At 41.2% G+C, this 26,179-nt stretch overlaps 1 protein-coding gene across 4 annotated transcripts in view; it reads left to right on the plus strand.

Annotated features, from left to right (window-relative positions):
- The window catches only part of inpp5b (inositol polyphosphate-5-phosphatase B), a 58,963-nt gene that overhangs the window by 11,156 nt on the left and 21,628 nt on the right, over positions 1-26,179 (plus strand). For all 4 annotated transcript variants that reach the window (XR_013192052.1, XM_077197464.1, XM_077197465.1 and 1 more), the window contains 11 exons: positions 2,224-2,278; positions 3,255-3,425; positions 4,545-4,646; positions 5,580-5,694; positions 6,441-6,557; positions 13,738-13,925; positions 14,696-14,807; positions 14,899-15,008; positions 17,415-17,550; positions 19,134-19,244; positions 23,232-23,397. Coding sequence is in view for 3 of the 4 variants with exons in the window: in XM_077197464.1 (XP_077053579.1) it covers positions 2,224-2,278; positions 3,255-3,425; positions 4,545-4,646; positions 5,580-5,694; positions 6,441-6,557; positions 13,738-13,925; positions 14,696-14,807; positions 14,899-15,008; positions 17,415-17,550; positions 19,134-19,244; positions 23,232-23,397 (1,383 nt within the window). In the remaining variant the exon portion in view is untranslated. The remainder of the gene's footprint in view (positions 1-2,223; positions 2,279-3,254; positions 3,426-4,544; positions 4,647-5,579; positions 5,695-6,440; positions 6,558-13,737; positions 13,926-14,695; positions 14,808-14,898; positions 15,009-17,414; positions 17,551-19,133; positions 19,245-23,231; positions 23,398-26,179) is intronic.

Genomic DNA, 26,179 nt, shown 5'->3' on the forward strand with positions numbered 1-26,179 from the left:
TAATTGATAAAACAATCTTTTCTCACCCGTCTGATATTGATATAGGGCCATTTCAGACGGCTATGAGCGTGATATCTGAGTATATAATACAGCTTTTTTAGAATTTGAAAGATAATAAAGATATTGTGTTAAAGCAACACTAAGTAAGATTTTTTACCTTAAAATAATGTTTTCAGCGGTTCATGAAGTCGTGACATGGTGAAATGCACTTATGCCACAGCTTTGCGGTCTTTATCTGATATATCCACGCTATGTGAGATTGCCAGATCGGTTTGCGTTTCTGTAGTTCTAATGAGACATAAGAAAACTACTAATTTGACTTGCTTTACGGCAAGCGTTACAATTGCTACAGTGTTTCGTTGGTGATGTCGCAATACATCATACTTTCATTAAATCATGCATCATACTCTTCCTTGTCTGTGGCCATTGTTGATTCCAAAGCGGGTGCTGGATAAACTGCGAGCGTGTGCGCGCGCGTGCGACAGTCGGCTGCGCTAGGCTAAATTATTTACGACAGCGGTAATGGACAATTCCGCTTCCAACCTGTAGGGCGACCGCAGAGGAAAAGTCACTTGGTGTTGCTTTAACTCTCTGATGGTCTTCAAAAAAAAGTCACACTCGTGGTCTTCGGGGTCTATTGGACCCCAGACAACAACATTTAATTTTGTGACCGAACAATATATTTTTTTAACAAATATAATTTTACTCAGTTCATTAATGTTTTTACTCAACATTTGTGCAGTTTTTGTAGAATTTATGATTTTTAAAAAATTTCTATAAATAAATAAATAAATATTTAATTAAATAGGATTATTACAAAAAAACAGCATTTTATGTTAAATGAACTTTATAAAAGACCCAGATTTCTAACTTTCATTCCTGGGGATACCCTGGATAATTTTACAAGGTTTAATGTAAGATTTTTGCCCATTTTTTGGAAAATACAGGTTAAAATTTGTAATAAATCACTTTAACCACTAGATGGCTATAGAGCTCCATTATATGCAATTTGCTATTTGAATTACTGAAAGATATAGTTTCTAAAGTTGGATTCAGTTGGATTCATATCTAAATATTATAAAATCACAATTATAACAAAAATTAAATAATTTTTGTCAAAATTTTGCATTTTTTGTACTGAAAAAACACAGCACACACAAAAACAACAACAACAGTGAAGTGCCAAACCTGCAGACAGGGTTGGAGCAAACACAGGGTGTTTGTGTGTGTGTACATTTTATTTTTATTTTTATGTGTACAGTGTCACCAATTTATTTTTGAGGTGGTTCTTCATTTTGTATGATTTTATTTGACAAATTATAAGACTTTTTATAGCCTTACAAATGTATTTCTGTGTGTGTGTGTGTGTGTGTGTGTGTGTGTGTGTGTGTGTGTGTGTGTGTGTGTGTGTGTGTGTTTGTGTTTGTGTTTGTGTTTGTGTTTGTGTTTGTGTGTGTGTGTGTGTGTGTGTGTGTGTGTGTGTGTGTGTGCGCGCGCACCTTTTCAATGCGTCTAAGTGTTACCGATTTATTTTTCTGGTGGTTCTGCATTTTAGATTATTTTATTTTACAAATGATAAGAGAACAGTTTTTATAGTCTGTATGTATTCCTGTATAAATGTATTCCTCTTTATGTGTGTGTTTGTGTGTGTGTGTGCGCCTGTGGTGAGCATGATAATTTTGGATTTTGGATGTTTTTTGCATTGTTGGAAGTGTGCCACTTTATTTCTGTCATTTCTGTCTATGTGTTCTACGTTGTTTCTGATTTTGATGATGTTATTTTGTCTATTTTGATTGCGGGGTCCAATAGACCCCGAAGACCACGAGTGTGACTATTTTTGTCACGCCAACATAAAAACAGATATCATAAAATTTTTTGTTGTTGTTGTAGATCTAGAAAGTATTGAGAGCCGTAGAAAGTTTCAAACCATTTGGACAAAGAGAACATTTTTTTTAATTTGAGCAAAAGTCATTTGGGGTCCAACAGACCATCATATTAATAAGTGAAATCTCTGATTGTAGTCCTTGAAAACCAAAAAATGTATTTTATCATTTTATTAAAATTTCGTTTGACAGTTTCTGTACGAACCCTGGAGCTGTAGACTCGTATACTGTGGGTCACGGTTTCAGAAAAACTCGTCAGATTTGAGCCAGTCTGTATTAATGAAGGACGTGTGTTTATGTAATGCTGTGGGCCAATCTGAGATGATCTTCTCGTTTGCAGGAAAAGCCGACGGCGTCGGACTGAAGAAAGAGGACGAGCGCGGTGTGTGTGAGAGGTACGTTTCACTGTCAGCGTTTACAGTATTTCATAAATCTGCAGTTATAACAGCTTAAACATAGTATATATAGTTATAGCATAACTTTTCCTGGCTGTTCTTGATTTAAAGCTGGGCTTATTCAACATCTCGTTGTTTTTTAATGCGGCCGTCCATTTGATTTTGAGGAAGTCTCTGCTAGGCATATTTCCAAAACATGTTTTTTATTTAATGCTTTGTGTTTATGACAGTAATTTGCAGACTAATCTTCAGTCACCTAAAACAACAGCATACACTGTAGAAGAGAAATAAGGGATTTAAAAAAAAAAAACCTTCAGGAAGGAAGAAAAAAGTTTGCTTTCATTCTCATTAATGAGTATTTAAATGTTCAATCCCCGGTTTGCCTCATTTCTAATAGCTCTACAAGACCGTTATGGTTTGATTTTCAAGGTTGTTAGTTGAGAGTGTGATGTCATGTTTTAACCTTAAAACAATACTTTAATACTGTTTATTTACTGTAAGAGTCCTGATGTAAGATATAATTTGTTGTTTCATCATATTTACACTACCTTACTCTGATGTTTTTGTCCACAGCTACATTTACGTGAGCAAAATACAGTAAAAACAGTATAATATTATTAGAACGTAAAACAGCTGTTTTCTATGTGAATATATAGTAAAGTGTAATTTATTCCTGTGATCAAAGCTGAATTTTCAGCATCATTACTCCAGTCTTCAGTGTCACATGATCCTTCAGAAATCATTATGATGATTTGATACTCAAGAAACATTTATGATTATTATCAGCATTAAAAACAAGCGTGCAGCTTCATGTTTTAATTTTTCAGGATTCTTTGATGAACCGAAAATTCAAAAGAACAGCATTTATTTAAAATAGAAACTTGTGTAACATTATAAATGTCTTTACTGATCATTTTAAAGCATCCTTATTGAATAAAAGTCGAATATTTCTATCATAAATCATGTTTTGTTTCAGTCAGGAGAGAGGGAAGGGCGAGGTGAGAGATGACCTGATCCGAAACTCCCTGCACATCTTGTCAAATAAAGACCAGATGCTCGGGATGCCCCAGTTCGGCCTGCGGGATAACCTCATCAAGTGTGAGCTCCTGAAGAACGAGGACGCCTACACATACATCCAGAACTACAGGTGTGGATCAGTACCAGTTCTCATGCTTGAGGTGAAAAAGGACCAATTATGCGTTTTATGAGTCTTGATGATGTTTTCAGGCTCTACTAGAACAGGTTTTCCTGCTTGAATGTTGATTATTTTCCTCATATTCTCCATTGTTGCGGCTCCGCTCTTCCCAGTCTGTCAGTAACGCTCTGTTTACTTCCTGCCTCTATGAAGCCCCTCCTTCTGAAAAGCACACTGTGCTCTGATTGGTCGCCTGGATCAGTGTGTTGTGATTGGTCGAGCGCTTCAAGTGTGTTTTGGAAATGTCCCGCCCCTTACCATAACCGCCAGTTTAACACACTACTAACTAACTCAACCAGGCCCCGCCCCTTTATTCTGCGCATTTATTATTATAATGAGGAATATTGTGACGTGTTCGTTCCCGGAAGAAACTCAAGACACAATGGAGGCGTTTCAGGGAGTTCAGAAACAGTGACACTGAATGCATAAATGTTACAAATATTTTATTGACTAGAAATACCTTTTTGTGAGGAAAGTCATTTATTATTATGTACAATAATAATAATAACACTTACAAAAAATCACAAATTATTATGTAAAAAGTAATCAGAAAAGACTGGAAAATTCATGAATATTTATGAATATACACTGGTAGTTTCACTGTACCTTTGGTCGCCTTTATTTAGAAAACAAACTCAATAATCATGCCTGAAACCTATTAAATATAAATAACACTTTGAAACAATAACTATAACCAGGATTTTAAATTAAACAGTTTTGTTTGTTACTCGTACCTTTTTCTATTTAGTGTACTTTGTTTTCCCTTAGAAATGCAACGTTGCCCCCTGTTGAGCGAAACCCTGTCCTACAGCTGCAAATACATGAAGAGTATTCATAAATCATAAGTATAGGCTCTCAGAGCTCTTGTTTAGGACAGAAAGCATTAAGTCCAGAGTCAGAATGGCTTTACTATGGCAGTTTTATTCTGACCCCAGCAGTCGTTCTCTCAGGCTCATCGTGGGGTTTCAGTATGCGTGAGATGTTTCTTAATTAAAACCGGCAGCTTCTCTCTTTGGCTCGTGTTGTGGGATCTTTTGAATCACCGGCTCTGTTCTCATTGTGTACCAACAGCTTTTTCTTGGGAACGTACAATGTGAACGGCCAGAATCCGAAGGAAAGTCTCAGTCCATGGCTGGCGTCCACCGCCACCCCTCCTGACTTCTACCTTGTGGGGTGAGAATCGGCATTAGTATATTTATGACCCTGCATCACAAAACCAGTCACAAGTCACACGGGTATGTTTGTGGCAATAGCCAACAATACATTGTATGGGTCAAAATTATCGATTTTTCTTTTATGCCAAAAATCATTAGGATATTAATTAAAGATCATGTTCCATGAAGATATTTTGTACATTTCCTACCGTAAATATATAAAACATCTATTTTTGTGAGTGAATGCAGCACAATCGTGAATGTAAATGGACGACTTTAAAGGCGATTTTATCAATGTTTCGAATTTTTTGCACCCTCAGATTCCAGATCCTATCCTAACAAACAATACATAAATGGAAAGCTTATTTATTAATTTATTCACCATACCTAGAGATTGGCATGGTGTAGTTTCATGTAGGCTAATAGCTGGTTTGATTTGCATTGAGAGATGATCTTATGGAAAGTACCCCATGCCAATCTCTAGGTATGGTGAAGGGTGTGTGATGGTGTGGGATATTTTAATTCCAAAGGCCAAGGGAACTTTATCAGGATGCATATTTTCCTGGATCCTTGAAATAACTGGCCTTTAAAAATAAAAATCTGCTGTCTCTATGCGAATTTAACACAGGGGTGTCCTGACTTTTGCACCCTGTATTTTAATGAAGGACATTTATTTATTTGCGATACATTATTCATTCACAAAGAAAATTGGTGTCTTTAAAGGTTGGATTTTTCCTCATTTTTTAAATTAAGGCATTAAGATCAATTTCCAAAAGATGATTTTTTTATTCCTCTTTTTAGTCAACTTTAGCATGGGTGTGGTCACTTATGCTAGGCACTGTACATCTCAGTTTTTAAAAAATTGCACCCATGTGACTGGTTTTGTGGTCCAGGGTCACATTTATGATAACGTACACAGTGATGACGACTTGAGTGTGATTCCCTGCTGTAGTTTCCAGGAGCTGGATCTCAGTAAGGAGGCGTTTCTCTTCAATGATACTCCTAAAGAGCCCGAATGGATGTTAGCCGTCTACAAGAGCCTCCATCCAGATGCCAAGTATGCTTTAGTAAGGACCTCCTCTGCCCTCGCACCCATGAGCTAATGTTCAGATTGAACACAAAAACACTGGGTTATTAGGATTATAACACCCTAATAGTCAACTAAACGAGAAGAGGCTTAGTCGACCAAACTATAATTAGTCAGTTAGAGTCACAGAAAAAAAAAATCAACCTCAGACATGGCTTATCATGTGAAACATGTGGGTTAGGTAGTAGAAACCTAACATTTGCCACTTAAAATGGGCTCTCACTCTTAGTGTTGACCTTGATAAATATGTGTTTGTGCGAATATTTAACTTAACAACTTTGTTGTTGTTATGAAAAATGCACAAAAATACTATTTTCAATTTTTATAGGAAATATATATTTTCAAAAACACTTTTTACTCTAAAACTGCAAGAAAATCAAAGCCACAAATCTTAACTAATTGTGTTCCAAATTTGAGGTTGATATCTAAAAAAAAAATGTTTGGCTGCAGTACCAAACACTTCCACTAGATGAAATTAGTCTCCCATTTATTTTAACTTTTGACCACGATTAGAACAAGTGTGACTATTTTTTTCAGGACCGTTTAACCTTTTCGAATCATGTCCATGGTTTTTGTTTATGTGTTCATAGCAAGTACCAAAGCCTTTACTAAGTTTCGTACCATTCCGATGAAGTAAACAATACTAAAAAATGACGAAGAGCACAAGAGGGTTAAATGTTGCATCCCTTTATTGTCCTTGTAATAGTATTGGTGTGTGTTTTTTAGGTGAAGGTGGTGCGTTTGGTGGGAATCATGCTGTTGTTCTATGTGAAGGCGGAGCATGCGGCGCACATCTCTGAGATGGAGGCCGAGACCGTCGGCACAGGCGTCATGGGGCGCATGGTGAGTGTGTTACGAGGAGCGCATAGTGAGTGTGTTTAGAGGAGTGCATAGTGAGTGTGTTACGAGGAGCGCGTGTGTGTGTTATGAGGAGTGCGTGTGTTACGAAGAGCGGATGGTGAGTGTGTTACGAAGAGCGGATGGTGAGTGTGTTACGAGGAGCGCATAGTGAGTGTGTTACGAGGAGCAAGTGTGTGAGTGTGTTATGAGGAGTGCGTGTGTTACTAAGAGCGGATGGTGAGTGTGTTACGAAGAGCAGATGGTGAGTGTGTTACGAGGAGCGGATGGTGAGTTTGTTACGAGGAGCGGATGGTGAGTGTGTTACGAGGAGTGAGTGTGTTACGAAGAGCGGATGGTGAGTGTGTTACGAGGAGCGCATGGTGAGAGTGTTACAAGGAGCGCATAGTGAATTTGTTACAAGGAGCGCATGTGTGAGTGTTACGAGGAACGCATGGTGAGTGTTTCGAGGAGTGCGTGTGTTACGAAGAGCGGATGGTGAGTGTTACGAGGAGTGCGTGTGTTACGAAAAGCGGATAGTGAGTGTGTTACGAGGAGCGCATGGTGAGTGTGTTACGAGGAGCGCATAGTGAGTTTGTTACAAGGAGCGCGTGTGTGAGTGTTACGAGGAGCGCGTAGTGAGTTTGTTACGAGGAGTGCATGGTGAGTGTGTTACGAGGAGCGGATGGTGAGTGTGTTATGAGGAGCGCATAGTGAGTGTGTTACGAGGAGTGCATGGTGAGTGTGTTACGAGGAGCGGATGGTGAGTGTGTTACGAGGAGCGGATGGTGAGTGTGTTACGAGGAGTGCATGTGTTACAAGGAGCGGATGGTGCATGTTACAAGGAGTGGATGGTGAGTGTGTTACGAGGAGCGGATGGTGAGTGTGTTACGAGGAGTTCATGGTGAGTGTGTTACGAGGAGCGGATGGTGAGTGTGTTACGAGGAGCGCATAGTGAGTGTGTTACGAGGAGCGCATGGTGAGTGTTTCGAGGAGTGCGTGTGTTACGAAGAGCGGATGGTGAGTGTTACGAGGAGTGCGTGTGTTACAAAGAGCGGATAGTGAGTGTGTTACGAAGAGCGGATGTGAGTGTGTTACGAGGAGCGGATGGTGAGTGTGTTACGAGGAGCGGATGGTGAGTGTGTTACGAGGAGCGGATGGTGAGTGTGTTACGAGGAGCGGATGGTGAGTGGGTTACGAGGAGCGCATAGTGAGTGTGTTACGAGGAGCGCATGGTGAGTGTGTTACGAGGAGCGGATGGTGAGTGTGTTACGAGGAGCGGATGGTGAGTGTGTTACAAGGAGCGCATAGTGAGTGTGTTACGAGGAGTGCATGTGTTACGAGGAGCGGATGGTGAGTGTGTTACGAGGAGCTTATAGTGAGTGCGTTACGAGGCGTTTATAGTGAGTGTGTTACGAGGAGCGGATGGTGAGTGTGTTACGAGGAGCGCATAGTGAGTGTGTTACGAGGAGCGCATCGTGAGTGTGTTACGAGGAGCGCATAGTGAGTGTGTTACGAGGAGCGCATAGTTAGTGTGTTACGAGGAGCGCATAGTGAGTGTGTTACGAGGAGCGCGTGTGTGAGTGTTACGAGGAGCGGATGGTCAGTGTGTTACGAGGAGTGCTGAGTGTTACGAGGAGCGGATGTTGAGTGTGTTACGAAGAGCGGATGGTGAGTGTGTTACGAAGAGCGGATGGTGAGTGTGTTACGAGGAGTGCGTGTGTTACGAGGAGCGGATGGTGAGTGTTACGAGAAGGGCGTGATGAGTGTGTTACAAGGAGCGGATGGTGAGTGTGTTACGAAGAGCGGATGGTGAGTGTGTTACGAGGAGTGCGTGTGTTACGAGGAGCGGATGGTGAGTGTTACGAGGAGCGCTTGGTGAGTGTGTTACAAGGAGCGGATGGTAAGTGTGTAACGAGGAGTGCGTGTGTTACGAGGAGCACATGGTGAGTGTGTTACGAGGAGCGCGTGGTGAGTGTGATACAAGGAGCGGATGGTGAGTGTGTAACGAGGAGTGCGTGTGTTACGAGGAGCGGATGGTGAGTGTGTTACGAAGAGCGGATGGTGAGTGTGTTACGAGGAGTGCGTGTGTTACGAGGAGCGCGTGGTGAGTGTTACGAGAAGGGCGTGATGAGTGTGTTACGAGGAGCGCTTGGTGAGTGTGTTACAAGGAGCGGATGGTGAGTGTGTAACGAGGAGTGCCTGTGTTACGAGGAGCGGATGGTGAGTGTGTTACGAGGAGTGCGTGTGTTACGAGGAGCGCGTGGTGAGTGTTACGAGAAGGGCGTGATGAGTGTGTTACGAGGAGCGCATGGTGAGTGTGTTACGAGGAGCGCGTGGTGAGTGTGTTACAAGGAGCGGATGGTGAGTGTGTAACGAGGAGTGCCTGTGTTACGAGGAGCGGATGGTGAGTGTGTTACGAGGAGCGGATGGTGAGTGTGTTACGAGGAGCGGATGGTGAGTGTGTTACGAGGAGCGCGTGGTGAGTGTTACGAGGAGCGCTTGGTCAAGTCAAGTCAAAATTTATTTATATAGCACCATTTATACAGACAAGCTGTCCAATGTGCTTTACAAGGCAATATAATATAACACAACAGACAGAGAAAGAGAAATTTAAAAGCAAATTACACGTTATTAAAAGCAATTGAATAAAAGTGTGTTTTCAAGCGTGACTTGAAAAATGACAAGTCAGGTGCAGAACGAACATGAATAGTCAAGCTATTCCATAATGCTGGGCCTGCAATGGCAAAGGCACGTTGACCTCTGTGTTTTAACCTGTACCGTGGTATAAATAAAAGTTTCTGTGTGCCTGACCTAAGAACTCTGGAAGGATTGTATTGCTCTAAGAGCTCAGATAGATAGAGGGGAGCAAGGTTATTTAGACACTTATAGACAAATAAAAGAATTTTAAAATCAACCCTAAAACGAACCGCAACCAGTGGAGAGATGCTAGAATCGGGGTAATATGTTCCCGTTTGCGAATGCCTTTTAAAAGTCTCGCTGCTGCATTTTGGAATTTGAAGACGCATTAGAGTAGTTGAATTTATTCCATAATATAAAGAATTACAATAGTCCAGTCGATATTTAAAAAAAGCATGTATCACCCTTTCAAAAGCTTGAGGACAAAGAAAAGGCTTAACTTTAGTCAGCATATGTAAATGGAAAAAACATGATCTGACAACAGAATATACTTGCTTATCCAGTTTCAAGGAGCTATCTAATGAAACACCAAGATTTTTCACACAGGTATTTACTGGCAAAGAAAGTGTATATGTTTCAGGGAGGTGATTAAAACTACTTTTTGAAGGACCAAAGAGTACAAAGAGTAGGAAGTTTGCAGACATCCACTTCTTTATTTCGTCTAGACACGCCATAAGGTGCTCGAGTGAATTTTTTCCTGCCCGTTTAATAGGAACATAAATCTGAATCTGAAACAAAAGATCATATTTTTAAAATATGGATCCCAAAGGGAGCATATAGAGGGAAAAGAGCGTAGGGGCCAGAATTGAACCCTGAGGGACCCCCCATCGAAGGTGAGCAACAGAGGACATAGAGGAGCCAAAACGAACAGAGAAACTGTCAAATATGATCTAAACCAATTTAATACTGTTCCTTTCAGCCCCACATCATATTCGAGTCTAGACAAAAGAATATTATGGTCCACCATATCAAAAGCAGAGCTAAGATCTAAGAGCATTAAAATTCTAGAATCTCCAGCATCTGTTGTCAGATAGATGTCATTAAAAACATTCAGTAGTGCTGATTCAGTACTGTGGAGTGCTCGAAAACCGGATTGAAACTTCTCATATATAGAATGTGAATTTAAATAAGAATATAGTTGATTTGACACAACTTTTTCTAGAATTTTTGAGATAAAAGGCAAATTAGAGATAGACCTATAATTATTCAAAACAGCAGGATCAAGATCTAGTTTCTTGACTGATGGAAGTACTAAGGCATTTTTTAGATCAGCTGAAAAGATCCCTAAACTAAGTGATTTATTAACAATGGTAAGTAAGCTTGGTCCTAATGTGTCAAAAAGTTGTATTAAACTACGAGATGGATTAACGTCTAATGAATAAGTTGTAGGCCTAAGATGAGTAATAATTTCTTGTAGATGTGTAATAGAATAGAGTCATATTCATGACAGACTGAGGAGCATGGAGGTAGCATAAACTGAGTGTTTTCAGTGTCGTAATTGTTCTGAATTTCATCAGTACCTGGCCTTTGATTTTTGATCTTATTAGAAAGAAATCTTTAATAAAATCATCACCATTTAGGTGAGTGTAGTGAGTGTGTTTCGAGGAGCGCATGGTGAGTGTGTTACGAGGAGCGCATGGTGAGTGTGTTACGAGGAGCGCATGGTGAGTGTGTTACGAGGAGCGCGTGGTGAGTGTGTTACGAGGAGCGCATGGTGAGTGTGTTACGAGGAGCGCATGGTGAGTGTGTTACGAGGAACGCTTAGTGAGTGTGTTACGAGGAGCATGTGGTGAGTGTGTTACGAGGAGCATGTGGTGAGTGTGTTACGAGGAGCATGTGGTGAGTGTGTTACGAGGAGCGCGTGGTGAGTGTGTTACGAGGCGCGCATGGTGAGTGTGTTACGAGGAGCGCATGGTGAGTGTGTTAGGAGGAGCATGTGGTGAGTGTGTTACGAGGAGTATGTGGTGAGTGTGTTACGAGGAGCGCGTAGTGAGTGTGTTACGAGGAGCGCATGGTGAGTGTGTTACGAGGAGCATGTGGTGAGTGTGTTACGAGGAGCGCATGGTGAGTGTGTTACGAGGAACGCATAGTGAGTGTGTTACGAGGAGCATGTGGTGAGTGTGTTACGAGGAGCGCGTGGTGAGTGTGTTACGAGGAGCGCATAGTGAGTGTGTTACGAGGAACGCATAGTGAGTGTGTTACGAGGAGCGCGTGGTGAGTGTGTTACGAGGAGCGCGTGGTGAGTGTGTTACGAGGAGCATGTGGTGAGTGTGTTACGAGGAGCGCGTAGTGAATGTGTTACGAGGAGCGCGTGGTGAGTGTGTTACAAGGAGCGCATGGTGAATGTGTTACGAAGAGCATGTGGTGAGTGTGTTACGAGGAGCATGTGGTGAGTGTGTTACAAGGAGCGCGTAGTGAGTGTGTTACGTGGAGCGCATGGTGAGTGTGTTACAAGGAGCGCGTGGTGACGAGGAGCATGTGGTGAGTGTGTTACGAGGAGCGCGTGGTGAGTGTGTTACGAGGAGCGCGTGGTGAGTGTGTTACAAGGAGCGCATGGTGAATGTGTTACGAAGAGCATGTGGTGAGTGTGTTACGAGGAGCATGTGGTGAGTGTGTTACGAGGAGCGCGTGGTGAGTGTGTTACGTGGAGCGCATGGTGAGTGTGTTACGAGGAGCATGTGGTGAGTGTGTTACGAGGAGCATGTGGTGTGTGTGTTACGAGGAGCGCGTAGTGAGTGTGTTACGAGGAGCGCATAGTGAGTGTGTTATGAGGAGCATGTGGTGGGTGTGTTACGAGGAGTGTGTTATGAGGAGCGCATGGTGAGTGTGTTACGAGGAGCATGTGGTGAGTGTGTAACGAGGAGCGCATAGTGAGTGTGTTACGAGGAGCGCATAGTGAGTGTGTTACGAGGAGCGCATAGTGAGTGTGTTACGAGGAGTGCATAGTGAGTGTGTTACGAGGAGCATGTGGTGAGTGTGTTACGAGGAGCGCATGGTGAGTGTGTTACGAGGAGCGCATAGTGAGTGTGTTACGAGGAGCGCATTGTGAGTCTGTTACGAGGTGCGCATAGTGAGTGTGTTACGAGGAGCGCATGGTGAGTGTGTTACGAGGAGCGCGTGGTGAGTGTGTTACGAGGAGCGCGTGGTGAGTGTGTTACAAGGAGCGCATGGTGAATGTGTTACGAAGAGCATGTGGTGAGTGTGTTACGAGGAGCATGTGGTGAGTGTGTTACGAGGAGCGCGTGGTGAGTGTGTTACGTGGAGCGCATGGTGAGTGTGTTACGAGGAGCATGTGGTGAGTGTGTTACGAGGAGCATGTGGTGTGTGTGTTACGAGGAGCGCGTAGTGAGTGTGTTACGAGGAGCGCATAGTGAGTGTGTTATGAGGAGCATGTGGTGGGTGTGTTACGAGGAGTGTGTTATGAGGAGCGCATGGTGAGTGTGTTACGAGGAGCATGTGGTGAGTGTGTAACGAGGAGCGCATAGTGAGTGTGTTACGAGGAGCGCATAGTGAGTGTGTTACGAGGAGCGCATAGTGAGTGTGTTACGAGGAGTGCATAGTGAGTGTGTTACGAGGAGCGCATGGTGAGTGTGTTACGAGGAGCGCATAGTGAGTGTGTTACGAGGAGCGCATTGTGAGTCTGTTACGAGGTGCGCATAGTGAGTGTGTTACGAGGAGCGCATGGTGAGTGTGTTACGAGGAGCGCGTGGTGAGTGTGTTTCGAGGAGCGCGTAGTGAGTGTGTTACGAGGAGCATGTGGTGAGTGTGTTACGAGGAGCGCATAGTGAGTGTGTTACGAGGAGCGCATGGTGAGTTTGTTACGAGGAGTGCATAGTGAGTGTGTTACGAGGAGCGCATGGTGAGTGTGTTATGAGGAGCGCGTGGTGAGTGTGTTTCGAGGAGCGCGTAGTGAGTGTGTTACGAGGAGCATGTGGTGAGTGTGTTACGAGGAGTGCATAGTGAGTGTGTTACGAGGAGCATGTGGTGAGTGTGTTACGAGGAGTGCATAGTGAGTGTGTTACGAGGAGCGCATGGTGAGTGTGTTACGAGGAGTGCATAGTGAGTGTGTTACGAGGAGCGCATGGTGAGTGTGTTACGAGGAGTGCATAGTGAGTGTGTTACGAGGAGCGCATGGTGAGTTTGTTATGAGGAGCGCGTGGTGAGTGTGTTACGAGGAGCGCATGGTGAGTTTGTTATGAGGAGCGCGTGGTGAGTGTGTTACGAGGAGCGCGTGGTGAGTGTGTTACGAGGAGCGCGTGGTGAGTGTGTTACGAGGAGCGGATGGTGAGTGTGTTACGAGGAGCGTGTGTGTGAGGGTGTTACATGTACATGAACAGCTAAGGTTAGGGTTAGGGACTGTTTTATTTTTTAATTAATAACATTACCATCTCTATAAAATGTAACCAACTGTTCTCCTAAATTATAAGCAAAAATAATGTAAGCATTAGCTTATAACATCATAATAATAACCTTCTTTCTCCTTTAGGGTAATAAAGGTGCAGTAGCCATTCGCTTCCAGTTTCACAACTCGGACATCTGTGTGGTGAACTCCCACCTCGCCGCACACACCGAAGACTTTGAGCGACGCAATCAGGACTTTAAGGACATTTGCCGCAGGATTCAGTTCCGGCAGGAGGATCCCACACTGCCCCCCCTCACCATCATGAAACACAAGTATGAACTAAAGACGATAGCTGGCATGTTATAGCACTGTAGCATGTTAAAATGGTCACTTTTTGAGGGTGAGCAAAAACATGCCGTTTTTGTGTGTCCCTTTAAATGCAAATGAGCTGCTGCAGGGGGCAGGGGGCGGAGCTTCAACAGCTTGTGTGTGTGTGTTTATGTGTGTGTGTGTGTGTGTGTGTGTGTGTGTGTGTGTGTGTGTGTGTGTGTGTGTGTGTGTGTGTGTGTGTGTGTTAGCAGCTTCTATTATCTCGCACACAAGCGCACTGAAAATTTCTCCAAAACTTTTAGCCTTTTAAAACCGGAGTCGACAAAGATGGAGAGACTCAAGAAGTGACAACATGTAGAATACAACAGACATTAGTTACATGGTTAGTTGATGAATTTATGAAGCTGATATGGAGTTAACTATCTTCAAGTCATTGATTAGCATATTCTGTCATGATAATCTATAAATCGAGTTCCTGGGGGCGGGGTTTATGTAAATGTTAGGGTTCATAATGTCACTAACCAATGAAGAAGCTCATTGTAGTTCCTACCAGCTGTTTATAGTAGTCCTTAAATAGCGATTTCTGTAAGAGAAAATATCTCCCTTTGCATTGAACTTTGAGCATCGTAACTTTGCAGATGTTGTTTATGCTCAAACAGCAACATTACACACTAACTACAGTTAGAAAAGTGGAATCATAATCGACCACCCATTTAACTGTCAGGTTCTCCCTGTTTAAGTCTTTTATCGTCAATGTTCTCTTCTTTTCCAGTATTGTGTTATGGCTGGGAGATCTGAACTATCGATTAAGTGACCTTGAAGTCGATCATGTGAAGGAATTAATAGCTGAAAAGGAGTTTGAGACCCTGTGTAATCATGACCAGGTAAGACTCGACACAGCTGCGGTTTCTCTGAATAGTGTTGAGTGATATGGGTATATGAATGTGTGTATGTGTGTGTGTGTGTGTGTTTCAGCTGAAGCGGCAGATGGATGAGGAGGTTGTGTTTGTGGGATTCACGGAGGGAGAGATTGATTTCCAACCCACATACAAATACGACACTGGCTCAGATCAGTGGGATACAAGGTCAGAGAACACCATCACACATTGTCACACTTTTAATAAAACAGCTACGGTAATATTCTCCACAACATACAATAAACAAACACGTAGCAATGTGCTAAAATCACATCTCTTTGCAAGAAACATTTACTAACATTACAAGTGGACTAGGGCTGCACAATATTCAAATGAAGTTTAATTAAATTAATTTACGGTTAAGCATGGCACAGTTTTACACACGCTCGGTTTATTTACTGTGAACCAAGCCAATCTGAGTCACTAAAACACTGTATCATGAGCTTCACTTTGAAAAATGCAGAGAATACATTGACAGGAAATTACGGAAAATATTTGGAAATAATTGTCAAAATAAAAGCTTGATGGGTAAAGTCGGCATTAAACGGAAGTTGCGCTGGTCTTTTCTCCCCTATTGTGCCGTATATCCGAGTGAAACTCTCGTTATCAGAGAAGAGATGCTGCAATTCTGATTCAAGATTACCTGGAACATACATTTAACACAGTAAACGTGCACAGATAAATGATTTACAAAGAATTCAGCAATATTCCTTAAAAATACAATAATATTTAATTTTGTTTGTTTCAAAATGTATAAAATATGAGTATTGTAATTTTAAAGTTGTACCTTATTACATATTTATTACATATATATTATTATATTTATATATATTATATATTATATTTATATATATTTATATATATATATATATTATATATATTATATTATTATATTTATTACATATATATTACACAATATTTGTATTTTTTTCCCCCACATTATTTATTTGATCAATAAATTAACAATTATTATTACTTCATAGTCATTTTAAATGGGTCAGAAACAGTGGCAGTTTTTGCATATTGCAATATATATCACAGAAAAGCTAAATTTTGAAATGTCAGGGGTTTTTTTCCATTATTATGCTGCCCTACAGTCTAAAGCAAATAAATAAATAAATAAATTTAGAACATGATGAAATGCTATACAAGTAGGAAATGGCAAGTGTTCACAAAACAGTATTATTTCTGGTCTGATTAGTTCATCAAAGCAATTGTTTTTTTACATATTAGTATTATTATTATTATTATTCCCAGTTGATAGTGAATGACAGCCCTGTAAACCATACATAAGAAAATGATGGAATTTGGCACACTTATAAAGGTGGCCCTGAATAGTAATCTGACCAACTTTGGGGTTTCTAGGACCAACTCTATAGCGCCACCACCAGTTCAAATATTCTTTTTTTTTTTTGTCGTAACTTTTAAACCTTTTGTCCTTGAAACAAATTTCTTAGTACAGCCGATTACTCTCCTCGTGCTGAAAAAAAAACTCTCAGATGATCATTGGACCAAGCCTCGCATGACCGAACAGAATTTTGATATTCCTTTTTGTTAAAAAAGTTACAGTGATGTGTTTAATATTATCAACTTAAAGGTGCAATGTGTGATATTTCTAAGGATCTATTGACAGAAATGCAATATAAGATCCATAACTATGTTTTCAGTGGTGTATAAAGACCTTACTCAATGAGCCGTTATGTTTTTATTACCTTAGAATGAGACATTTATATCTACATAGGCGCGGGAATCCCCTTCTATGAAGGTCGACATATTGTGACGTGATGTGTCTACCGTAGCCGAAAGCGAACAAACAGCGCTAAAGAAACCTCATTGCTTGACTTACTACTCTCTGCTGCTGACTCAGACTCAGACGACGACATCTTTTGTCTTACGTCGGCCACCGTAGCTTCTCATTCGAGTTTGAAAACTGAGGGATAGACCGCGAGTGATTTGCTGTTTGCAATTCGCAAAACTCACCACTAGATGCCGCTAAAAATTACACACTGCTACTTTAATATTGACACTGAATTACATTATATGCTAAATCTCTGCAATAGTTTTATCTATCGAAACAAAACTTGGAGCACTTCATCAACGCCATGATCTGAGAGTGCGTGCCAAATTTGGACACAGCGCCACCTACAGGTCATGAGATCTGAAAAATGGCTGTGTTTCTGAATGTTTCAAAAAATGTTTGTAAGAATGTTTGGTCATGGATCGGATCTTAAGAGTCACATGTCTGCCGTTTTGAAATTTGTCATAAATTGCAATAATTTTTAAATGCTTTGAGCAAAATTTCATCAACAGCATATCCTGAAGGTACCCAAAACGTTTGAAGACAGCATCGCCTAGAGTTCAGGAGTTGTGTGATATTCATGTTCTTGATGTGATTTAGCCCCATTATTTATTCTTGTGATCAAAGCTGAATTTTCAGCATCAGCACTCCAGTCTTCAGTGTCACATGATCCTTCAGAAATCAGTATAATATGTTGACTTGCTGCTCAAGAAACATTTATGATTATTATCAGTGTTAAAAACACTTTGTTTGTTTGTTTGTTTGTGTAAATGCAGTGAGAAGTGTCGAGTTCCTGCGTGGTGTGACCGCATCCTGTGGAGGGGGAAGGACATTAAACAGCTTCATTACCAGAGTCACATGACCCTGAAGACCAGTGACCACAAACCCGTCAGCTCTCTGCTAGAGATAGGGGTGAGAACAGCAGACATGATCGTACACACTCCTCATTTTCAGTTGGGTTGGGTATCGCTTGAATTTTAACGATTCCGATTCGTAGATACCTTAGAACCTAAGATATCTTTCATATTTAGTCTGATTGCAAAACATTTAATTGTAGCCGAATATCATGACCAAAAATCATCAGGCTAAAGAACACTTACACAAGGAACGTTTGCCTGAGGTCAAAAAATACCATAGAAAAACAACTAGCCTGACTAATAAAAAAATTCCAGCATTATTAAAGACAAGTAAACACTCAGTAATTAAAAAAGAGCAAGTAAAAAATTAGCAGTCGCAACAAATAGAAACAACTGAACAAAGAAACAATGAAATACGGTTATTCAGGTGCAGAAACTGTAATCACATGTAAAATAACAATGCACTTTATAATTACAAAATTACAAATATATGTACACAAAAGTTATTCAGTCAAGAATGAGTGAATTTTCTTTGTCTTTTGTTGTTTGATTAGTGTTATTATAGAGGCAGCATGAATATTAGGCTGCCGTCACTTTAAGACAGTCCCTCGATTGTCGAAAAAACGCCATTATGCGAGCGCACAATTCAATGCATAATCAGCCAAAGTCCGCATATTTATGCAGGGGCCGCATTCTTTCAAATATGCCGCACTTTCGCCGCATAAATTGCAGATTTCCGCGCAAAATGCAGGGAAATCATGCAGGGTACTATGCAGGGCTTGCATGATTTCATAATCCCCACATTTTCGTTACAAAAAAGTCACATATATCCTAGTAGAAAGTTGAAAAATGTTGCGTTTACTTCACACAAGAGCAGCGATTTCCCCTGTTGCCATGGGAACGTTATGAAGCGACGTAACTACGCGACGTGAACATCATCGGAAAGCTGTAAAACAGGAAGCACATTTTATTTTTTTATATTTTATTTATTCATTTTTACAGAAGTTGTAACATATTCCTTTTGTAAAGCTACAGAACTTGTTTGACTCATCAATGTTTTGTAAGTTTGAGCCGTGTGTTTATAAAGGTCTGAAATAAAACAAGATGAGAACTTAAGTATTCCCAGCACTTTTTGTGATGTGGTATGCTTGCATATCATAGGAAGTAATAAGAAATTACTCTTTGCATTAAGGTAGTAGCCTAGTGAGAACAGGGTGTTGGGGGATCACTTTTTTTCTCTCTTTCATCAAACCGCAATTTTTGCAAGTTCCTGCAATTTCATAGCATAAAATTGCATAAATATCCCGCATATTCCATCGCATTTTTTAAGAAAGCGTGCCGCATAATCAAGGATTTTTGCCTGCAACAATCACAAAAAAACGCTTTTGGTTTTTTCTGGACTTTTAAGAGCTGCACAGATCCAATATACTGATTCACATGTTTGCAGCACAGAAAACAGTGAGTTGTCTCACGCTTGAATGGTTTAAAGTCATATTGAAATGCTCACAAAGGAATCAATAAGAGGAATCGAAATTAAAATTTTATAACAAGTATCCTATTCCTGAAGTGGAATCGGTTTTCGATTCCCAACCCCTAATTCTCAGTCCCCTGACTGACATCTGCCGTTACTCTGCACAGATCAAGCTTGTGAACGACGAGTCCTACAAACGGACGTTCGAAGAGATCGTGAGGCGCATCGACAGACTGGAGAATGATTGCATTCCTTCAGTGACGCTGTCTCAAAGAGAGGTGAGCCGTTTCCGTCCGCCTTCATCTGAAGCGGGGGCATCATTCAGGCATTGATTTTTTGACACGTTTTAAATTTACACTTCCATTCAAATGTTTGGGGTCAGTAAGATTATTTTCTTTTGAAAGAAATGAATACTTTTATTCAGAAAGATCACATTCAATTAATCAGAAGTGACAGTAAAGACATTTATAATGTTACAAAAGATAAAAAAAATTTAAAAGAAGCTGTTCTTTTGAACTTTCTATTCATCAAAGAATCCTGAAAAATTAAATTTAAAATTCCATTTTCACAAAAATCTGCTGTTTTTTTAAATTGATAATAATCATAAATGTTTCCTGAGCATCAAATCCTCATATATGACTGATTTCTGAAGGATCAGTGTAACACTCCGCCCATTTATTTATCTTTTTTAAACAGATGTGTCACTATAAAAGCTCAAGGGGATCTTTAAAATGAAAGCAACATATCACAAACCACAATAATAACACATACTCAATGCTTTCTTAAATAGATAAACATGTTCAAGAACAGGTGCATGGGAGTTACGCCCGTTTCACACATACTCCGTGTGCGGTGCGTATGCGGTGCGTATACGGTACAGGAGCAGCACGCGCTACAGTGATTTCACATATGGTGCGTTTGCAGTGCGCTACTGATCTGCAGTTTCTGTGTGCCACAAAATCAAAAATAAGTACTTTTGCTTTTGAATCCAAACGTTAACTTTGGCATCGCTTAAGACATTGAAACAGTATGAAAATTAATTTTAATCATTGTGATTCTTTGTTTTACATGTAGTTTCCCCCCACCCCCTCCCCAATGCATAGGCGGCCTTACTTAAGTTTCACCCGTTTCAATTGAAACGGGCCCCGCCCTCCAAGGGGGCCCCCAAAATACCGGCAAAAATCCCATTCATTTTCTCCATAGGATATTGATTTTCAGCCATAATGTCTAAACCATCCGAGGTAGACTGACCACAAGCTACGAGATTGTGAAACGAAAGTTTCTGCTCCTATAAAAACCACAAGTCAATATGAAATCAACATTGTTTTAAGAAAAACATGTTTTATGTGCGATCTTCTGGAGAAATACTCTTTTACTGTCTATGAAAATACTACACTACCCACAATCCTAAGCATAACACTGAGGTCTCTGATTGGTCGAACTCGCGGTTACCATGGCGACGTTTACCTCCCCCCGAACGGCTTAAGTGATCTGAAGTATAATACCGGTAGTTTATTTGTTTATACATTGGCCTTTTTTGTCGTTAAGTTAAAATGTTATTTTGAGCAGGAACATAATTTTAAGAGGAAAATGAAACGTAGCCTACATATGCCAGTGGTGCTGAAAAACGAAAAAGATATTGGACAACAAAAGAAACGCTTTATTCAGTCTACCAAAAGTGACCTCTTTCTTTGGTCCAGGCGAGATGACAAAATCGCTGGACAAAGATGATCTTATCAGGGCATTCTCAGCACTCGAACACATTAGGGTGGATTTCTAAAAAGGGCTCAGGTGAAATGAAGATGGTAGTCGCCGGCATCGCCGCAGTTTCGGTTAAACGATAGCGGTTCTCAAAGTGTGGGGCGGGCCCCACTGGTGGGGAATTTTGACGTGACAGGTGGGGCGCGCCAACGGGAGGAAATTAATCCTTTTTATGCCTTTATATCTTTATTCGTTCATGGCGAGTCCGCATCGTCAACTTCATCTTTGCAGCAACACATGAACACCAGTTAAATAACAATAAACAAGTAATAAACAATTAAATGTCTCCTTGCTATTTTTTACACATTCATAATCATTAGCCTACTTTTGCCGGTTCTGTGTGGCAAGCTTTATGCGTTCGGTCGTGCGCTTGAGTGCTGCTTTATAACACTCATTATCCTGTATAGCCTATTTAAGTTATTAAATCAATATAAAGGGGCAATTTGTCCACTACTGGCTTAAATAAACAACTACTAGTCAAATAGAAAAAAACTTTAGTGGGAGGCAGCCCTTGTTCCAAATATTTTCGAACCAGCAGGACATTCTGTGTTGAGCGACACTGAGCGGAAGGAGCGAGCGGAGGAATATTCAGAAATGCGCTCTCTCTCTCCGCTCAATTGCTCTGATCGGAACAAAGAAGTATTAAAATAATGAATCATTAGTTTATATCTTATACAATGTCCATCATTTTAATCCCATATCAAACACAGTAGCCTATGTTATGTCTATTTTTTTTTTTTAATAGACCTGTCTTGTCTTGACCTAACTTTTATTTATTTTCTATTTTTGAACTTGCTGTTATGTTATTTGATGTAGATAGTAGTTTGTATTTAGATGCTACTTGTTACTTCAATAAATTGGAACATTTTAAGCTTGTTGCGTATTTCATTAGCATTGTGTTGCGATGGGGGCAGGTGGAGCTTGAAAATCCCCCTTGTCCAAAGTGGGGAATGACCGAAAAAGTTTGAGAACTACTGCAGTCAACCAACCGTGTCAGATCGTTGTCTTCCCTGGACTTGGAAATTTGACCGCAAAAATGAAACGAGTCTATCCATCGGGTGCAGAAAAAAGGAAAAAGAAGAATATGTTTAAATCACTTTAGAAGGAGGCAAAGAAATGACTGGTCCAACTTCTCCCTCTTTTTAAAGTGTGGAAAAGGGAAAAGAAGTTCAAAGATCGAGACTCCAGCAACACCTGTAGTATATGCAACAACTTTATTGAAGGTTTGTTAGATTGGGGTTAGATTGTATACAGCTGCTGGTTTGCGGTGGCAATACTCCATTATTCACTGCAAGGCAGGGCCCCAAAATTATCCTGCTTAGGGCCCCCAGATTTACAGAGCCGGCCCTGCCTGGAACGCATCGCCGGACCGCACCCGCGTGCAGTGTAAAAGCTCTAACCTGTTAACATGGGTACGTAAAAAAATACGTACCGCATACGCACTGCAAACGGAGTATGTGTGAAACGGGCGTTAATAAGTCACACAGCAACACACAAATATTCAGACGGCGCTGAACATCATTCAAAAAACAAAAACACTTTAACAGTTCAATTGACTGACGCGCTAAGCGCGGTATATTATAACTGAATCAATTGTTCCGTGCAACCCCACAATTTCCCTTTTTCTTTTGTTTTGTCCTAGTCCACAAAGTTAAAGTAACATAAAAACTTCCAGACTGGCTCATGAGCGCGCTACAGTCTTTCCAACCAAGAACCAGTTAGTCCGTGTGAATAATCCTCTGTTCGGAACGTGACGAAAAAACGTAACCCACAACCACAACCGTTGATCCAGTGGTATACCACTCCAAAAAAATACAAAAATGAAGCTGTTCTCACCAGAGCCGTAGATCGCCCCCCTTAAAGCCGTCTTTTAACGTATTGTTTGAAAATACTATCAAACCTCAAGGTACAAGCTTTAAATCTCTTTCGCTGCAGTAAACAATACCAGCGCCATGTCCTCAAAACACATCTTTTTTTTTTTTATTCTCACCGCCCCCCTAAATAAGTTAGCCGCACCTTGTCCGGAATTAAGGGCGGCCGAGGCTTTAAACAGATATCCCCCATTCTTACCAAAATACACAGTGGAAACTAAGTATATTTAACAGGAATACATACGAGTATAATTCATAATACATGAACATTGAACATAACGAGTATAATTCATAATACATGAACATTGAACATAACCAATGTAATACGTTTTAAACCACCATAAGAGTTACTATTACAAAGGAACCCTTAAATTAACTTGACGATGTCACAATGTGACACTGAAGACTGGAGTAATGATGCTGAAAATTCAGCTTAGATCACAGGAATAAATTACACTTTATAATATGTTCACATAGAAAACTGCTATTTTAAATTGTAATAATATTTAACAATTTTTACTGTTTACTTTTACTGTTTTTTTGTTTTGTTTTGTTTTTTAGCTATAACGCAAGTCTTTAGCCTCTGAAGGGAAAGCGAATGCCTCATGTTGGTGTTTTTGGTGTGTTTTGCAGTTCCACTTCGAACATGTGAAGTTCATGCAGCATCAGGCTCAGACTGTGAGCGTTCACAACGACGGGCAGGTGCCGTGTCAGTTCGAGTTCATTCAGAAGCTGGACGAGCCGTTCTACTGCAAACCCTGGCTGACAGCAAACCCGTGTAAAGGCTTCCTGGCCCAGGGTGAGACCGCTGAACTTACACTCAGGCTTTGAAAATCACCTCTTCACCCACCGGCCAATTTGTCTTCTAAATGTTTAAGTTACCGGCCATTCAGAACTTCTACTGGCCAGAAAAAGGAGAAGAAATAAACCTAATTAACTGCGTCTCAGCTTATCCAAATTTGGGATCCAAACATCCAAATTTTAATATATATATATATATGGTGAAACGCGAAAAATTAGAATATCGGTCAAAAGTTATAATTTTGATCATTATGGCTTACAGCTTATGAAAACCCCAAATTCAAAATCTCAGAAAATTTGAATATTACATGAAATCAATAAAAAAAAGGATTTTAAATACAGAAATGTCGGCCTTCTGAAAAGTATAATCATGCATATGTATATAGTTAAATATACTAAATATATTAGTTTCACCTTTTAATTTGAATTACTCAAATACATGAACTGTTGCACGATATTCTAATTTTTCGAGTTTCACCTGTGTGTGTATATATATATATATATATATATATATATATATATATATATATATCGGTTGAGCTAAACTGTTATTATCTAATAGTGTAGTTAAATTTAACAGCTAACAGATATTTAACATAATTCATGTGTGAGAGTCAAACAGAAGGATGGACAAAACCAGTGAAATATCAACTGATTTAATAACTCTGAGTTCTTGTCATATTTTATGACCATTTTCTAAGCTATAGCGAATAAACTGTAATAATGTGAGAAATGTTGAAGGTGTCTGAATACATTTTGGTTTCACTGTATATTCACCCTCTGTGAATATATATATCTATGTAGCAGTTCTAAAACATCCAGCAGTTTCAGTTTTATTGAGATAGCATTGACTAGCATTTTTTCACACCCTCTTGTGTTTGCTAATGTCATCAGTTATTTCAGTTACTAAGCTTCCTAACACAAGCAGGTGTGACACAAGAAGTTTCAACACCAAGTTATTTTTTCTGTCCTCACTTGCATCAAAATACAGCTTGAAACAACCAAGCCACTGCCGATCAGAGCATTCATGATCCTTCCCTCGTGTCCTGTAACAAAGGACGCAAGGAAAGGTTTGTTGCAGGAAGGGTTTGTTACAGGATGCAAGGGAAGGGTTTGATACAGAACGCGAGGGAAGGGTTCGTTACAGGACACGATGGAAGGGTTTCTTACAGGAAGGGTTTGTTACAGGAAGGGTTTGTTACTGGACGCGAGGGAACGTTTTTTTACAGGAAGGGTTTGTTACTGGACGCGAGGCAAGTGTTAGTTACAGGAAGGGTTTGTTACAGAACGTGAGGGAAGGGTTCGTTACAGGATGCGAGGGAAGGGTTTCCCTCGTGTCCTGTAACGAACCCTTCCCTCGCGTCCTGTAACAAACCCTTCCCTCGCGTCCTGTAACAAACCCTTCCCTCGCGTCCTGTAACAAACCCTTCCCTTGCGTCCTGTAACGAACCCTTCCCTCACGTCCTGTAACAAACCCTTCCCGCGCGTCCTGTAACAAACCCTTCCTGTAACAAACCCTTCCCATGCGTCCTGTAACAAACCCTTCCCTCGTGTCCTGTAACAAACCCTTCCCTCGCGTCCTGTAACAAACCCTTCCCTCGCGTCCTGTAACAAACCCTTCCCTCGCGTCATGTAACAAACCCTTCCCTCGCGTCCTGTAACAAACCCTTCCCTCGCGTCCTGTAACAAACCCTTCCCTCGCGTCCTGTAACAAACCCTTCCCTCGCGTCCTGTAACAAACCCTTCCCTCATGTCCTGTAACAAACCCTTCCCTCGCGTCCTGTAACAAACCCTTCCCTCGCGTCCTGTAACAAACCCTTCCCTTGCGTCCTGTAACGAACCCTTCCCTCACGTCCTGTAACAAACCCTTCCCTCGCGTCCTGTAACAAACCCTTCCTGTAACAAACCCTTCCCATGCGTCCTGTAACAAACCCTTCCCTCGCGTCCTGTAACAAACCCTTCCTGTAACAAACCCTTCCCATGCGTCCTGTAACAAACCCTTCCCTCGCGTCCTGTAACAAACCCTTCCCTCGCGTCCTGTAACAAACCCTTCCCTCGCGTCCTGTAACAAACCCTTCCCTCGCGTCCAGTAACAAACCCTTCCCTCATGTCCTGTAACAAACCCTTCCCTCGCGTTCTGTAACAAACCCTTCCTGTAACAAACCATTCCCTTGCGTCCTGTAACAAACCCTTCCCTCGCGTCCTGTAATGAACCCTTCCCTCGCGTCCTGTAACAAACCCTTCCCTTGCGTCCTGTAACGAACCCTTCCCTCACGTCCTGTAACAAACCCTTCCCTCACGTCCTGTAACAAACCCTTCCCTCGCGTCCTGTAACAAACCCTTCCTGTAACAAACCCTTCCCTCGCGTCCTGTAACAAACCCTTCCCTCGCGTCCTGTAACAAACCCTTCCCTCGCGTCCAGTAACAAACCCTTCCCTCATGTCCTGTAACAAACCCTTCCCTCGCGTTCTGTAACAAACCCTTCCCTCGCGTTCTGTAACAAACCCTTCCTGTAACAAACCCTTCCCTCGTGTCCTGTAACAAACCCTTCCCTCGTGTCCTGTAACAAACCCTTCCCTCGTGTCCTGTATCAAACCCTTCCCTTGCATCCTGTAAAAAACCCTTCCCTCATGTCCTGTAACAAACCCTTCCCTCGTGTCCTGTAACAAACCCTTCCCTCGCGTCCTGTAACAAACCCTTCCCTCGTGTCCAGTAACAAACCCTTCCCTCGCGTCCTGTAACAAACCCTTCCCTCGCGTCCTGTGACAAACCCTTCCCTT

This window comes from Siphateles boraxobius, unplaced genomic scaffold (assembly GCF_051911475.1).
Source record: "Siphateles boraxobius isolate OS27281-9 unplaced genomic scaffold, OSU_SipBor_1 110, whole genome shotgun sequence".
Lineage (NCBI taxonomy): Eukaryota > Metazoa > Chordata > Actinopteri > Cypriniformes > Leuciscidae > Siphateles > Siphateles boraxobius.